The sequence below is a fragment of the Sinocyclocheilus grahami genome, unplaced genomic scaffold, assembly GCF_001515645.1.
Source record: "Sinocyclocheilus grahami isolate Dianchi unplaced genomic scaffold, SAMN03320097.WGS_v1.1 scaffold1192.1, whole genome shotgun sequence".
NCBI lineage: Eukaryota > Metazoa > Chordata > Actinopteri > Cypriniformes > Cyprinidae > Sinocyclocheilus > Sinocyclocheilus grahami.
The window spans coordinates 141,990-158,528 of NW_015506371.1; the positions used below are offsets into that span (position 1 = coordinate 141,990).

Genomic DNA, 16,539 nt, shown 5'->3' on the forward strand with positions numbered 1-16,539 from the left:
TTCAGTGTTATTTTTAAATTAGTTTTTGCAACAAAAGTATTTTTCAAAAGAAAACAAAAGCAGAGTTCTTTTCCTATTTTAAAAAGTTAAGTAAAATATTGTATTTGAAAAAATTATACAAATTGAGATGGTATTTGACATTGCATGTATCAAAGGCCATTTAAAGGGTTAGTTCACCAAAAAATGAAAATTCAACAGTTGTACATGGAAGCAGCTCCAGGCTGATGATGTATGAGTTCAGCGTTGCGCATGCGCGGGTGAGTCTCGTGAAAATCAACGTTTGTTTACAGGAGCAAAGGAAGCAAAGTTTCCTTATTTTAGCAAAGGAAAACCAGTCTCCTCTTGGCTTATATCGAAATCCTCTGACATTCTTCTTTACAAATCCTCGTTTTGTACTTCTAATAAGTGACCGGTGTTTTGTTTTGATCTCTCCCCTGCGCTTCCGCATTCATCACTTCTGAACGGCGCATGCGCAAAGCTGACCCGGAGCTGCTTCCGTGTACAACTGTTGGCGCAAGCTACATTAAAGTGATTATTAAGTCTTGAATATGGCTATTTTTCTTACAAAAATGCATCGATTCTCTACAGTTCACCCCCCGGAGCCATGTGAGACACTTTTTTTTTTTATGGATGGGCACTTTTTATTTAACTTCTTTTAGACTGAAGCACTGCAACACCCACTGAGTGGCATTAAACAGCTTGAAAGATCAAAGAATTTTTTTTTATATAACTTGTTTTATATAATGACTGGATTCGTCTGAAAGAAGAAAGTCATATACACCTAGGATGACTTGAGGGTGAGTAATTTATGGGCTAATTGTCATTTTTGGGTGAACTAACCCTTTAAGGCAAGTAATTTCACTCGGTGGCCATCTTTGAAATGCCTCTCGGGCATGCGAGTAAATATATATGAAATACATTTAAATGGTTGGTTAGCACTTGCTTGAGCATTGCAGCGAGCTTTCAGAGTTCCTCTGAAACCCTCCACCTTCCCCAGCTCCACCTATACCTGCTCCACCTATACATGTATGTGTGTGTATTTATATATATATACATACATATACTAGTGGTGCAACAGATCACAAAGCTCACGGTTCGGACCATATTATGGATTTTGAGACACGGATCGGATAATTTTTCGGATCAGCAAAAAAAAAGTTTGCTTTTCATTTATTACTGAAAGCTTACTTTAAGTGCTTCTAAACCGCAGCAAAAACTACTAGCTGAACGAATAAAGTCAGTAATAAAGCAAGAACAAAAATGACATGCATGGATGATGAATACAACAAAGTTATTAATAAAGTCAGTAACACAGGTGCAGAAATGTAATAATTGTAAAATAACACAATAGTGCTCTTCACTGCATACAGGTGCATCTCAATAAATTAGAATGTCGTGGAAAAGTTCATTCATTTCAGTAATTCAACTCAAATTGTGAAACTCGTGTATTAAATAAATTCTATGCACACAGACTGAAGTAGTTTAAGTCTTTGGTTCTTTTAATTGCTTACTTTAGCAAAGGAAAACCAGTCTCCTCTTGGCTTATATCGAAATCCTCTGACATTCTTCTTTACAAATCCTCGTTTTGTACTTCTAATAAGTGACCGGTGTTTTGTTTTGATCTCTCCCCTGCGCTTCCGCATTCATCACTTCTGAACGGCGCATGCGCAAAACTGACCCGGAGCTGCTTCCGTGTACAACTGTTGGCGCAAGCTACATTAAAGTGATTATTAAGTCTTGAATATGGCTATTTTTCTTACAAAAATGCATCGATTCTCTACAGTTCACCCCCCGGAGCCGTGTGAGACACTTTTTTTTTTATGGATGGGCACTTTTTATTTAACTTCTTTTAGACTGAAGCACTGCAACACCCACTGAGTGGCATTAAACAGCTTGAAAGATCAAAGAAATTTTTTTTATATAACTTGTTTTATATAATGACTGGATTCGTCTGAAAGAAGAAAGTCATATACACCTAGGATGACTTGAGGGTGAGTAATTTATGGGCTAATTGTCATTTTTGGGTGAACTAACCCTTTAAGGCAAGTAATTTCACTCGGTGGCCATCTTTGAAATGCCTCTCGGGCATGCGAGTAAATATATATGAAATACATTTAAATGGTTGGTTAGCACTTGCTTGAGCATTGCAGCGAGCTTTCAGAGTTCCTCTGAAACCCTCCACCTTCCCCAGCTCCACCTATACCTGCTCCACCTATACATGTATGTGTGTGTATTTATATATATACATACATATACTAGTGGTGCAACAGATCACAAAGCTCACGGTTCGGACCATATTATGGATTTTGAGACACGGATCGGATAATTTTTCGGATCAGCAAAAAAAAAGTTTGCTTTTCATTTATTACTGAAAGCTTACTTTAAGTGCTTCTAAACCGCAGCAAAAACTACTAGCTGAACGAATAAAGTCAGTAATAAAGCAAGAACAAAAATGACATGCATGGATGATGAATACAACAAAGTTATTAATAAAGTCAGTAACACAGGTGCAGAAATGTAATAATTGTAAAATAACACAATAGTGCTCTTCACTGCATACAGGTGCATCTCAATAAATTAGAATGTCGTGGAAAAGTTCATTCATTTCAGTAATTCAACTCAAATTGTGAAACTCGTGTATTAAATAAATTCTATGCACACAGACTGAAGTAGTTTAAGTCTTTGGTTCTTTTAATTGGGATGATTTTGACTCATTTCACAAAAACCCACTAATTCACTATCTCAACAAATTAGAATACTTCATAAGACCAATAAAAAAACATTTTTAGTGAATTGTTGGCCTTCTGGAAAGTATGATAATTTACTGTACATGTACTCAATACTTGGTTGGGCCTCCTTTTGCATGAATTACTGCATCAGTGTGGCGTGGCATGGAGACAATCACCCTGTGGCACTGCTGAGGTGGTATGGAAGCCCAGGTTTCTTTGACAGTGGCCTTCAGCTCATCTGCATTGTTGGGTCTGGTGTTTCTCATCTTCCTCTTGACAATACCCCATAGATTCTCTATGGGGTTCAGGTCAGGCGAGTTTGCAGGCCAATCAAGCACAGTAACACCATGGTCATTGAACCAGCTTTTGGTGCTTTTGGCAGTGTGGGCAGGTGAATATAGCAGACAGAAACAGGTATTTATAGGTTGCTGTCTCTTTAAGACCAAATGCACGTTCCTAATACTGACACACGTGCTTTCCTTCTCGGCTGTTTCGGTTCTCTTAACCGACTGTTTACCAGAATAGGCCTACTTGCCAAAACGGGTATTTTAATATAACTTTGTGTGTACTGTGTATGTTTCCGTTCAAAGAGAGTGAAAGAGGAATCAATCGCCCCTTTCTCTCTGCGTGTGCTTGCTTCGGATGTGTGCGCCAGCCGTAGAAAACAGCGGGCGTTCTCTTTTGGTTGAATGGGTAAATTGGCAAGACAAAACACATGCAAACGATCACTTTAACTCTTTTGATAAATGTTAAATTTAACAGTTAATCCGCGAATCGCATGCGTGCCGAACCGTGAGGCTTGGTCCGTACGGATCACGGATCATCTATCACAGTATACACATTTTTATTTTGGATGCTATTAATCGCGATGAATCGATTTGACATCACAAATTTTTATCTTATGTTTAGTGAGGGGGAAAAAAAAAAAAGTGGTATTGCTGAAACATGACCTAAACAGAGCATGGCTGTGTGTGTGTTCCGCTCCACAGGAGTGAGCAGGTGCTTCAGTGAAAACAATCCTGTCTCCTTGGAGCTTTGTTGAGGCCCCTGGTTGAGAATTACTGTTCCAGAGGAAAACCTGCTTAAAGAGATACTCCACCCAAAAAAAAAAGAAAATTCAGCCTTATGCCGTCCCAGATGTATGACTTTCTTTCTTCAGATGAACACTAACAAAGATTATTAGAAAAAGAATCCATCTCTGAGTCCATATAATGCAAGTGGATAGTCTTCAAAAACCCACAAAGCAATCACAACGGTAATCCATACAACCCGAGTGGATGAATCAATGTCTTATGAAGTGAAAAGATAGGGTGTGTGTAAGAAAAATACTATAGTATTTTAAACTATAAATCATAGCTTTTGGCCAGCTGTTAAACATGGCTTCATGAGTTTATGCTTGATGTAAATGAACAGCGCAGGAGTCTTTAGAAATGGCTACCGTTGATCATAACTGACAGTAACTTTCAGGGAAAATGTGAAACATTCATATATAATAGGTAATCCCTAGCCTTGTAGGGGTTTTCCTGGGGAGGCTGAGACAAAACAACAGATTAAAAAGCAGCTGCTGAATTATAGCTGTATGAGGGTCAATAAAGTGCATCCTCGGTCAAAGGCCATGTTGCACAACTACACTCAAAATGAAAGTAGAAAGAACTTACATTCCCACCCAACTGTTCTTTGTCATTGTATGATGAAGTCAGTTTATTCAAGAGCTGTGTTTATTTATCTCCTCAATTCAGAGATTTTCTGTAGATACGTGCACCTGAAACATGAGCATGTTTGGAGTCTTGATATATGCAGCAGCTCTTCTTACGTCTGAAGGTGAGAATCAAAACTTTTTTGGTTCATACTTGTTTACATTGTGTTTTTGACTTACTGCGGTTTCTTCTTTCTTTTCTTTTTTTTTTAGGGCTATTGGTTCAGGGACCTGCTCAGCCTCTGGTTGCACAACTGGGGGGTTCCATCATACTGCCCTGCTCTGTGGAAACCCCGTTACCCATGGAGGAGCTGGAGGTCGAATGGAAGAGGACAGATGAAGAGGCATTAGTGCACTTGTTTCAGAATGGAGAGGACAGACCTGAGGCTCAGCATCAGTCTTACAGGGACAGAGCACATTTTTTTTCTGAGCAGATCTTTAAAGGAAACTTCTCAATCCTGTTGGAAAATATAACAGTTGCAGACACTGGTATCTACAGATGTGTCGTTTTCTCTTACCAGAATGTTGGAGAGATCTCTGTTACAATTCAGCATGTGGGTAAGTATATCTCATTTAAAAATAATGACAAAACTAATGATTATTTATTATACAATGATTATTTCTGTTTTGTTTATAACAGAACGTGTAGTTGTGACAGCAGAAGATCAAATTGTATTTGCACTTGTTGGTGAGGATGTTGTTCTAAACTGCATGGTGGACTCGCATATTCCTCCTCAGCGCATTGACGAGGTCTCATGGAAGAAGGTGGACAAAAAGCCAGACATTGTCCTTGTGTTGCTTTTCCAAAATGGATCGATATTTCCAGAATCGTCTCACAAGCGTTACAGAGACAGAGCAGAGTTCTTCAGACAAGAAATTCCCAAAGGTAACTTCTCATTGAGACTAAAAAATGTCCAGACTGCCGACAAGGGAGAATACATGTGTGAAGTCCACACAGAGAATTCAGTGAGCTCTGCAACTGTGGAAATTGGGCGGTTGGGTAAGTCATCTGAAGCAGACACTACTGTTTAAAAGCTTTAGTCGGTAAAATGTTGTTTTTAAAAAATTTAATTGAATACTTTAAATATTTAAAAGTGACGGTAAATAAATTTAAATGATTCTATTTCAAATAATTTAGTTTCCACAAAAGTTTTAAGCAGCACAACAGTGTTGCTATTGTTTATTTAAACTAATAAAATCGTTTTTGCTAATTGAAATAAAGATTAGAAATTGACTGAAATAAGTAAAAAAAATCAAATAAATAAAAACAATTACTAAAATCGAATTCAAAATAAAGCTATAGAAACACTAAAATAGGAAAATCTCTTAGAAATGACGAAAGCACAACAAAATGACCAAAACTTCACCTAAAATAAGAGGAAATGTGGATTAACTTAATCCAGTGTCAGTAAAATCATTCTGTGTCTTTCATGTAGGGATGTCTGCTCTGCACATCATTACACTGATGCTTTGCTTTATTTCCCTCTTGTTGACTTTTGTATTAAGTATTCCAGTCACAATCTATATAAGCAAAAAAGGTAGGCCAAGAATTAAGTATGCTTTTAATAGTTTTTTTTATTGTATAACAATTGTAAATTAATAAGATATTAAAGGCACAATATGTAAGATTTATTTTAATTAAAATATCCAAAAACCACTAGAACAGCTTTATATACAGTGGGTACGGAAAGTATTCAGACCCCCTTAAGTTTTTCACTCTTTGTTATATTGTAGCCATATCTGTGCCTTGCCACAATTCTGTCTCTGAGCTCTTCAGGCAGTTCCTTTGACCTCATGATTCTCATTTGCTCTGACATGCACTGTGAGCTGTAAGGTCTTATATAGACAGGTGTGTGGCTTTCCTAATCAAGTCCAATCAGTATAATCAAACACAGCTGGATTCAAATGAAGGTGTAGAACCATCTCAAGGATGATCAGAAGAAATGGACAGCACCTGAGTTAAATATATGAGTGTCACAGCAAAGGGTCTGAATACTTAGGACCATGTGATATTTCAGTTTTTCTTTTTTAATCTGCAAAAATGTCAACAATTCTGTGTTTTTCTGTCAATATGGGGTGCTGTGTGTACATTAATGAGGAAAAAAATGAACTTAAATGATTTTAGCAAATGGCTGCAATATAACAAAGAGTGAAAAATTTAAGGGGGGTCTGAATACTTTCCGTACCCACTGTATTTTGCAGTGAAATAAGCCATTTTAAATAGTGACACGGACCGTGTCTATAGTGTCATTGTGTCGCCTGCCAATGACGTCATAATTCCCTCGATTTCCGGTTTTGTTTTGTAGAAAACATGGAAAGACCACTTTAATATGCTATGCATTTTATTAGACAGGTGACGACCGCACAGAGTAGCATAATAACAGAACTTTCAAATGTATGATAAAACAGCGCTGCTTTTTTCCCCCACATACGCACGACCGGAAGGGGCGGAAGCGGTCGACTGTGACATAATAAAAGCTTAGCTGCTTTCGAGACAGGTGTCACGCTCGTTCAGCGGCCTCGTTTTGCTTGGACGGCTTTCCGCCTCACTCTGCTTCATACTACTATGTTAATAAATCTTTAATACATTAGCTCATCCATGAACATGATTTCTGCCCGAGTCCCGTCGGATTGCATCGGCTGTGGGGATGAAGACGACAACTCCCATGATTCCACACGCAGTCACTGCGTCATCTAACTATACCTTTGTTTCTTTGTTTGTTTTGAATACTCGCCCTCTAGTGGCAAAATATTACACATTGTGCCTTTAAATGGTTGTTCTGTTATTCTTTCACTGAATTAGGGTTGATGTGTAGATATCTATTTAACTATAAACTAAATGATTGTACATGGTGTTTATGTTCCTCTGCAGATACTGGCCCAAAACCAATGTACATAAATTATTTGCAGGTTGTCTGTCCCAACATCTGTTTGTCTATTGCATTTCTTCTGTGGGGAGTTATTGAAGGTAAGTATCCTTCTTACCTTTGTTTCTTTGTTTGTTTTGAATACTCGCCCTCTAGTGGCAAAATATTACACATTGTGCCTTTAAATGGTTGTTCTGTTATTCTTTCACTGAATTAGGGTTGATGTGTAGATATCTATTTAACTATAAACTAAATGATTGTAAATGGTGTTTATGTTCCTCTGCAGATACTGGCCCAAAACCAATGTACATAAATTATTTGCAGGTTGTCTGTCCCAACATCTGTTTGTCTATTGCATTTCTTCTGTGGGGAGTTATTGAAGGTAAGTATCCTTCTGCATGTATTGTTAGGTTATATTTACCCATTTTTCTCTCTCTGTTGATGACTTTGTTTTGTTGTTTTTTTACTGCTTTGTTCAGGGTCTGTAGTTGAGGTAACGATGTGTGTGACAATTAATCTGAGTCGGATCATTTTGTTATTTCTTATGGCCCCATATTTCAATTGGAATACTACTGTTTCTGGTATGTATATCTCAATGAAAGACATTTGTAGGAATGTACATTGTATTGTATATGCCATAATACATTTCATATCTCATTGTACTGTACTGTAATTATATATTATCAAGCGCTTTAGGACATTGTGATATACCTATAAATATAGAATCTTTGAAACATTGCTTGCAAAAGAAATATACATTTACAATTCACGTTGGAAAAGTTTTAGCACGAATGATTACGGACTTTGATTTCTAATCATTGTCTGGTTCCTTTTTGTTTCAGTTAATTTTCCAGGTTTCATCCACAGAATGATTGAATTTGTAGCGATTCCCATTGCATATCTTCTGATTTCCACAGCATTTTGCTCAGGTAAGGAAGCTTGGCCTTAGAGTCTTACAGTAGTTTGTATATTTAATATATTATTCTTGTAATAATACTTCTGCACTGTCCCCTTAAATCATATCCATCTGGGCCTGAGCTATGAATATATGTACTTATTACTTTGAATAACTGTATAATCTGTTGTGTTTTGTAGCTGTTCTTTATGATCTCTGGAATACATCTCAGTGGACTGAAGTTGTTCTTGTCAGTGTTGGGATTATTCTGCTGTCATCCATGCCTGCAATTTTTCGAGCCTTAAACAACGTTTGCTTCACACAATTTTTTGATATACATTTGTCAGTGCAATTTATTATAGGTATATCAAATTGTCTTTTACTGCAATTTTATGCTTTATTTATTGCTTTGGGCAAGTAATTCAGATGTTGCACACTCAGTCCCTTGTGTGACCTGTATATACGACAATTGCCAGAAACGTTGAGATCATCTCATGCAGGGTTTGAACCTACAACCTTTCAGATCTTTAACCACTAGGCTGCATGTTCTGATGTGTAATGGTCATATGTGTTTACATCAGCATTGCTCTGTGATTGTTGTCATGCAGAGAAGTTAGGACACGTTCTCATGCAGTCAAGCAACTTTCTTCAAATGCGTCTTCTCTTCTATAGATCATCAAGTGTTGATGAATGTAAGTAGGAATTGTATTTATTAGTTATCCAGGATCTGTCACTTGTGACATATTTATTTACTCATAGTCATTCAAATGTGTGCCTGTTTACTTTTTCAGCCATGATTAAAATTACATATGCCTTTGGGGGAATTTCTGCAGCCATATCATTAATAGTTCTTCCAATTCCAGCAATTCGCCAGTACTTTTGTTCAAAACTGGGCAAATATCAACTTTATGCGCTTATATGGAGATGTTGTAAGTATATTGAGTTTCATTGTACATTGGAAATTATTGTTATGTGCTGGTGAAGCCATTTAAATTGAATACTTAAAAGATTTTTTTCCAGAGAAAAAATGCTTTTAGGGCAAAAAGAGAATTAGCTTACAGACCAATTCACAAATACTCCAAACGTAAAGTTGATCGGGAAACTTTGTTTACTGTGTTTGTTTGTTTTTCATTATATATATATGTGTTAATGATGATCTGTCTTTTTCTCTCTCTCTGTCCCAGATTTAGTTTGGGTAAACGTTATGGTTTTGACTCTCATCGGGCATAGTGCATTTATTTTATTTTATCTCAACAAGATTCTGGAGTATACTAACGGTAAGCTGGTATCAAATGTGAGCAAACTCCGTTTCACTATACAATCTCAAAGCATAAATTGCTTGGATTGTTACCTTAGTGGTTTCTCTTTTTTTTGTGGTTTGTGTGCTATGCGATATATACCATAGTTTTTATGGTATAGCATAAGTTTCCAGCAATAGTAACCCGACTATAATAATGTGTCATTCATCACAGAGCGCTTTGGATGGATCTTTGTCACAGTTATGCTCCATGTCTTGACTGCAATTTCACCCACACGATTCCCCAGAAAAGTTCCCGGTAATAAAATACACCGAAAGTCAGAAAATCAGGAAAGAAAGTCAAGGAAACATTCAGATTTTTTTGTTTACTTTGTGCCAACAGTATTTATGATCATTTTAATTTAATCATTAGGGTTTAAATGTGCGTCCTTATGCTACAGTTATCCTACCATATCTTAAAAACCCATTCTTTTTGATTTTTTTCCAGAGAAAAAATGCTTTTAGGGCAAAAAGAGAATTAGCTTACAGACCAATTCACAAATACTCCAAACGTAAAGTTGATCGGGAAACTTTGTTTACTGTGTTTGTTTGTTTTTCATTATATATATGTGTTAATGATGATCTGTCTTTTTCTCTCTCTCTGTCCCAGATTTAGTTTGGGTAAACGTTATGGTTTTGACTCTCATCGGGCATAGTGCATTTATTTTATTTTATCTCAACAAGATTCTGGAGTATACTAACGGTAAGCTGGTATCAAATGTGAGCAAACTCTGTTTCACTATACAATCTCAAAGCATAAATTGCTTGGATTGTTACCTTAGTGGTTTCTCTTTTTTTTGTGGTTTGTGTGCTATGCGATATATACCATAGTTTTTATGGTATAGCATAAGTTTCCAGCAATAGTAACCCGACTATAATAATGTGTCATTCATCACAGAGCGCTTTGGATGGATCTTTGTCACAGTTATGCTCCATGTCTTGACTGCAATTTCACCCACACGATTCCCCAGAAAAGTTCCCGGTAATAAAATACACCGAAAGTCAGAAAATCAGGAAAGAAAGTCAAGGAAACATTCAGATTTTTTTGTTTACTTTGTGCCAACAGTATTTATGATCATTTTAATTTAATCATTAGGGTTTAAATGTGCGTCCTTATGCTACAGTTATCCTACCATATCTTAAAAACCCATTCTTTTTCTCTTTTGCAGATGTAATTTACACTACTTTGTTCATGTATGGAGTGGCAGGTCTACCAGTGGTCAACTCTGTTTCTCTTGCCACAGAATTAATATTGCAAGTATGTAAGTGTCAACACCTAAACAATTTTTATATTTCCACTATATATTTCAGAATATGGTTCCGTTGAAGAGGTCACTAAATTCTTCTCTTCCATCTTCTGTTTGCAAGACAAGGGGGAGAGAACAGTGGATGATTTGCGTGTAATAGTGCTGCCGTTTGAAAGCATTATGTCTGGTGTGTGGCTGGTTTTACAGATCCATGCATACTGTGAGTTCCATTGGTTTTGACACTCATTTATAAGAGCTGTTATTGATAACGATGCAGCTCACTGTTACTGTCTTTACTCATGAATTACAGGGGCAGTTGCCGGGAGAGAGTAAGTTTACTTTTTTGTAAAATATATTTTTTGAATTTTAACTAAAGGATTAGTAGTTAGCAGTATAATGACCCACTAATGTAAATTTACATTTACAGCTGAGGGTGTTTAGTATTATTTTGCATTGCTTAATTGCTTCAACAAGTCTTCATTGATTGTCTTTCAGCGTACAGAATGAGCTGTATGCGCTGAGGGACTTTGCGGCACAGTGCACACCACAGGTAACTTTGTTTTAGAAGCTGAATATTTGATGGTAAAAAATAGTCACAAGGTTTTGTTGTTTGGTTTACAACTTAGTTGTTGTTCAGCAAAATAAAGGAAATCAATTTAACATTTTATTGCATTGCTCTAATATGGGTTACCCTCATAAATGTTGGATCCGATGCCAGAATGTAGTTAAAAACTCCTCAGTGGGGAACTAATCGTATATTGCTCTCAACCTTTATTCTATAAATCCTGAAATAAGAGTGTTTTAACATTACAGCAAGGAGACATTGGTGAATCCGATTTTTCAGAGAATCACCTTTCTGAGATCCAAAGATGTCAGCCAGAGACAGTACCATTCCTGGGAGAGCAAGATCTAGAGGTTTAAATCTTTTAAATGATAACGTAACACCATGTATGATGAGCTAATGTTACCCTACCTATGCTAACTGTATTGAAAAATTATGCATTGTACAATTTGTTGTTTCAATAATTTTCATACATTGGCTATGGCTAATGAATTGTATGTAGTGAAAACACTGCTTAATCTTGTTTTCTCTGTTTCCACCTTCAAATTGTTAACTTTATTGTTATTGTTTATTCCCATAGTAATAAGCTGACTGCATAGATTTCTTTAAAATATGTTTCACACACAGATTCACATTTGAATTGCATTTAAAACATGTGTCTAGAAACATGAAAAGTGTCCCTATAATAAAGATGTATCAATCTGCCCTACCTCCTGATATGCTACTCCAGCTAAAAAAGAAACGCAAAACCAATCGGCAGCATCATGACACTGCTGAGCTGTTGATTGGCTGAGGATCTGTGTGTGTGTGTATGTGGAGAGAGAGTGTATGTGTGTCCTGTATAAAGCACACTGCTCTGCAGCATTTCTGAACTGGTGCAGTGCCGGTTCATCGCCACTAATGGTGTGCAGAACAAGGGGGACTTAAAGAGAAAAACTTCTCCAACCAAAAAAAACATTAACATCATTTGAAAACCAAACAGAAAAACTACTAAAAAAATCTTGCATCATGAGCTTTGTCCCATACATCTCCTCCTCCCTCTCCCGGCGATGGGAAGATTCCCCCTCCAGCAGAACTACCTACCGGCTCTCCCGGGGTCCCCTGACGTCCTCCAGGTGGCCGATGCATTTGGAGCCGCTGCAGCGCTGGGAGCAGAGTGACCTGAGCCAGGCGAGCATAGTGAACGCAGAGCTGCGGGCCCAAGAACGAGAGCAGCTGGTGGGTCTGAACAACCGCTTTGCATCTTACATCGAGAAGGTGCGACACCTTGAGCAACAAAATCGGGTGCTGCTCCTACAACTGGAGGCCCTGCGGCGCAGGCAGAGTCAGCCATCCCGTGTGCAGCAGCTCTACCTACAGGAGGTACGGGGCCTCAGGGAGCAGCTGCATCAAGAGGCCCAGAATAAAGCACGCATGGAGGCACAGAAGGAGAAATTGCGGGAGGCACACACACAGCTGCACGAGCGCTGGGAGGAAGAGGCGAGGCGGCGTAGCCAGGCAGAGGCAGAGGTGCAGAGGTTGCAGGAGGAGGCAGGTCAGGCCGCTCTGTGCAGCTGTGATGCCAAGGCCAGCGTAGTCTCCCTGGCGCAGGAGTTGGCCTTCTTGAAGCAAGTGTTTGCAGAGGAGCAGGAGGGGCTGAGGGTCCAGCTACAGGTTGCCAGCCTCAGTGTGGAGCTGGACACAAGTAGACCAGACCTGTCAGCCGCTCTGAGAGAGATCCGAGCGCAGTATGAGAGCCTGGCTGGACGCAACATGCAGACCGCCGAAGCCTGGTTCCGGGGGAAGGTGGCAAGCGTAGTGGAGCTGTCAGATAAGCAGGAGGAGGCTGTGCGCTTGGTACGTGAGGAGACCACTGAGTATCGACGGCTGCTGCAGTCCCGTTCAGCTGAGGTTGAGGCACTGAGGAATGTTATCGATTCACTGAATGCACAACTAGGGGACCTAGAGGAAACGCAGAACACTGATGTCAACAAATACCAGGTATAGATCACCAGCAGCAATCAATCCAAGTATAATTGCATACGTATAATACGACCACACAAATGTCTCTGTAAAGACACTCTTAGAAGTTAGGTCATTATGCTATTGATTGCAGAAACATTCTGTATAAAAGAGAAGATTAATGAAATGGAACATAACCAGAACAATCTTTATTTGTGTTGATGGGCATAATACACTCAGATAAAATGTCCAAAAATCGTACCTTTATGGGTACAACAGCTTGTCACTGGGGCAGTACTTATAAAAGCACAATTTTGTACCTTATCTACCCCTAAAAGGTGCATATTTACCTTAAGAGTAGTAATATGTAAGGCGATAAGCTACCCCTAAAGGTAAATTTGCAAATTTTTCTCATGAAATAACAAAAGGGAAGCACAAAGGCTTAGGAACAGACTGTAAATTTGTTTTTCATGCCAAGTCAGTGCGCTGACCTTTACTGTTCTACAGTCTCAGCATTGATGGAATATTATTTCTGCTGTGCTTTTAGCATTGTAAGGTCCAAGACAAGTGATACCAAAGTTGCAGAAATGTTACTGATGCTGACTCATTCCATCAGTGCTGAGTCATGACTGACAAACTGAGTAGGAGAGATGAGACTGACTCTAGAGGGAAAGATATCCCTTTATAATAAAGTTCTGCTCTACTTCTCTATCTCTGGCACAAAACAGTATGTAGGAACGCTTCTGTCAGATAAGCATATCAGCATTAATTTACGCTTTGAATTTTTCTTTGAACAACTTCTAGGAGAGGATAAGTGACCTAGAGAGGGACATTGCCGATGCGAAAGAGGAAATGTCACGCTATTTGCGGGAGTATCAAGATCTGCTTAACGTGAAGATGGCTTTGGATGTTGAGATTGCAGCTTACAGGTAATATGCTTGACAGTATGACATTTGGAGTATCTTCAATCAGTTTGACTTAAAACAATTGTTTTGCATTAAACTTCATTTTTGTCTTTACAGGAAACTCCTGGAGGGAGAAGAAATTCGATTGACATATTCCACCCTACCAGCCCTTGCCTAAACCTTTAAAACACAAAATCCTAGTAACTCACTTTCATCATATTCATATTTTGAATACTGTTGAGTCAGACCCACATTAAGATCCTAAAATACTAACCAACACATCACCTTCCCAAACATTGAGAGGCACATAAATCTACTTTTTTCTCCAAAAACCCTACTAACCTAGACCCACCATTTAAGACTCTCTTTGCCAAATCCACATCCATAACCTTCACATTTACTTCCAATCCTAGTTATTTAGTTAATTCCACCCCAATTCCACCATCTAACCATGAAACTAAACCGCAGCACATCATCGCTTTAAAGTCAGACGAGCCCTTGTGTCACACAAGAGGTACACATAATGAGGTCCCCCTTCTTCTTTACACTTGAAAATGGACAAATGACCACCTTGGAGACATTGCTAAGGGCAGCACTCACTCAGCCAGAGCTCAGTGTCATGTTGGCAGATTCTCATGAAGGACCTTAGATGGTTCAACTTAAAGAACTCTATACACTATATTGTTCTGCAAATAATAGTTTTCACTAAATTGTAATTTTTTTCTGTTTCATTCCCAGCACCCATTGGGAATCTGATTAACCAGTGATCCCCTATAAGCAAACTTTTAACCAATTGTTTGTTGAGGTGAATTGTAGTTCGGTCTCAACTTTCTTTGGGTGCAAGGAATGGAATAAAGCCAATTTGTTAATTCGACATTAGACCAAGAATCAGCCAACAGGACACTGTCCACCATCCCTGGCTCTTTAGATTATATGTAGTTAGTGCAACAGTTAAGTTTTAGCTATGTTAATTATGTTAGAATGTGTTAATTTTAGTAAATGTTGTAGTAATATTTTATTTGCTATGTATCTGTGTTCAGCTTCTCTTATGTTTGTTCGGTTGAGTATAATTATGAGGATATGATTATTATTTTGCTTTAGCATTTACAGTGTTTGACTTGATAAAAGCATGACAAGAGTAGGACAAATTCAAGAGTAGGAATAAAAGCTTTAGAGCTGGAGTTTTTAGACTCATGGTTAAAATACAACTATCATGCTTTCATCTGCTTTTGTTGTGTCATCTAAGTTACAGTGCAAGTCAGTTATCAGTAATTTGGAAATGAACAAGTAACCGAGTCTGTTTATCATGACGGTCTCTGAACTGAATGGTGCTGTATGTTTGCACCTAAATACATACTGAATAAAGCAACAGTACCTCTTCTGGAGCACGTCTATGGTGTGTGTTTGACTGTGAGCCTGTGTGCAAGACATGCAGTGAGGTTCAGATATCCAAAACTTGCTCATTAAAATCTTTTTGGGACATTTTCACATTAAGCTGGAATAAATGGATAAACAGGTGTTTGATGAATGATTCAAACCTGCCTCATTTAGTTCAAGAAGATGCAGCATGAACAGTGTAGCCCGATTCCTGAACAGCTGACTCTTTTGAATTGGTTCTTTTAAGTGAACAAAACCATCATGAATCAGTCAGACAGATTAATGATTCAATCTGACTCACTTACTGAACATAAGTTTTGTCTTGTCCGATTTTTGAAAAAAAAAAAAAATTATAATATATATATATGTATATATATAATAAAATAAATAATATAATAACAAATTGTTGTCCCTGTGAGACTTAAGTCTTAATTATAAATTAGGGAAGCCCATTTCAGCCACATAAGAAAAAGTCATTATTTGGTAAATCTTAAAAAAAAGTGTAAATTGTGACATACAAGCATAGACTGTATAAAAACATGGACGTGGTGTCCGTGACGTCACCCGTAGGTTTCTGAAGAGCGTTTTTGAAGCTCAAAGTGGGCGGAGCCAGCCGTCGCCATCTTGGCAGCGCGTCACCGCGCGTCACTCCCGGATAATCGAAAATGGGCAAAAAGGCGGGAGCTGGTTGCTGAAACCACGCCCACCTAACTCTACGGTGGTGACAGCAGTGGCAATCCACCTGTCACTCAATTGGCCACGCCCTTAATTATGCAGAACTTTAAGGCTTAATATAATTTAAACGGATGACTTATAAAAAAAATTCACCCCCTCACAGTTGTCATGAAGGGCAAAATTAGCTATAAAGACCAAAATAATTTTTTGAACCAGGCTGTAAACATGTTTTTTTCTGCTGTAAAGATGGGGAGTCTATGGGCTTGACTCCCTTTTGCAGCCAGCCTCTAGCGGCCAGTCGATGAATTACAGTTTAAGTCACTTCCGTGTTGGCTTCACGAGAGAGAG

The 16,539-nt window shown here is 38.2% G+C and overlaps 2 protein-coding genes across 2 annotated transcripts; both read left to right on the forward strand.

Annotated features, from left to right (window-relative positions):
- The first annotated feature begins 3,315 nt into the window (after window positions 1–3,315).
- On the forward strand, window positions 3,316–12,098 carry LOC107567852 (uncharacterized). Its single transcript, XM_016253620.1, has 19 exons — window positions 3,316–3,422; window positions 3,719–3,984; window positions 4,469–4,550; window positions 4,639–4,983; window positions 5,066–5,425; window positions 5,862–5,963; window positions 7,298–7,393; window positions 7,772–7,873; window positions 8,135–8,221; window positions 8,388–8,549; window positions 8,796–8,879; window positions 8,979–9,116; window positions 9,372–9,464; window positions 9,660–9,743; window positions 10,654–10,746; window positions 10,853–10,951; window positions 11,042–11,060; window positions 11,227–11,281; window positions 11,545–12,098. Exons 3-19 carry the CDS (start codon window positions 4,499–4,501, stop codon window positions 11,650–11,652), a joined length of 2,079 nt encoding a protein of 692 aa, XP_016109106.1. The 5' UTR covers window positions 3,316–3,422; window positions 3,719–3,984; window positions 4,469–4,498; the 3' UTR covers window positions 11,653–12,098.
- Window positions 12,099–12,171: 73 nt separating this feature from the next.
- On the forward strand, window positions 12,172–15,531 carry LOC107567853 (neurofilament light polypeptide-like). Its single transcript, XM_016253621.1, has 3 exons — window positions 12,172–13,273; window positions 14,039–14,163; window positions 14,257–15,531. The coding sequence occupies exons 1-3, from the start codon at window positions 12,302–12,304 to the stop codon at window positions 14,315–14,317; spliced, it is 1,158 nt and encodes a 385-aa protein (XP_016109107.1). The 5' UTR covers window positions 12,172–12,301; the 3' UTR covers window positions 14,318–15,531.
- Window positions 15,532–16,539: the final 1,008 nt, after the last annotated feature.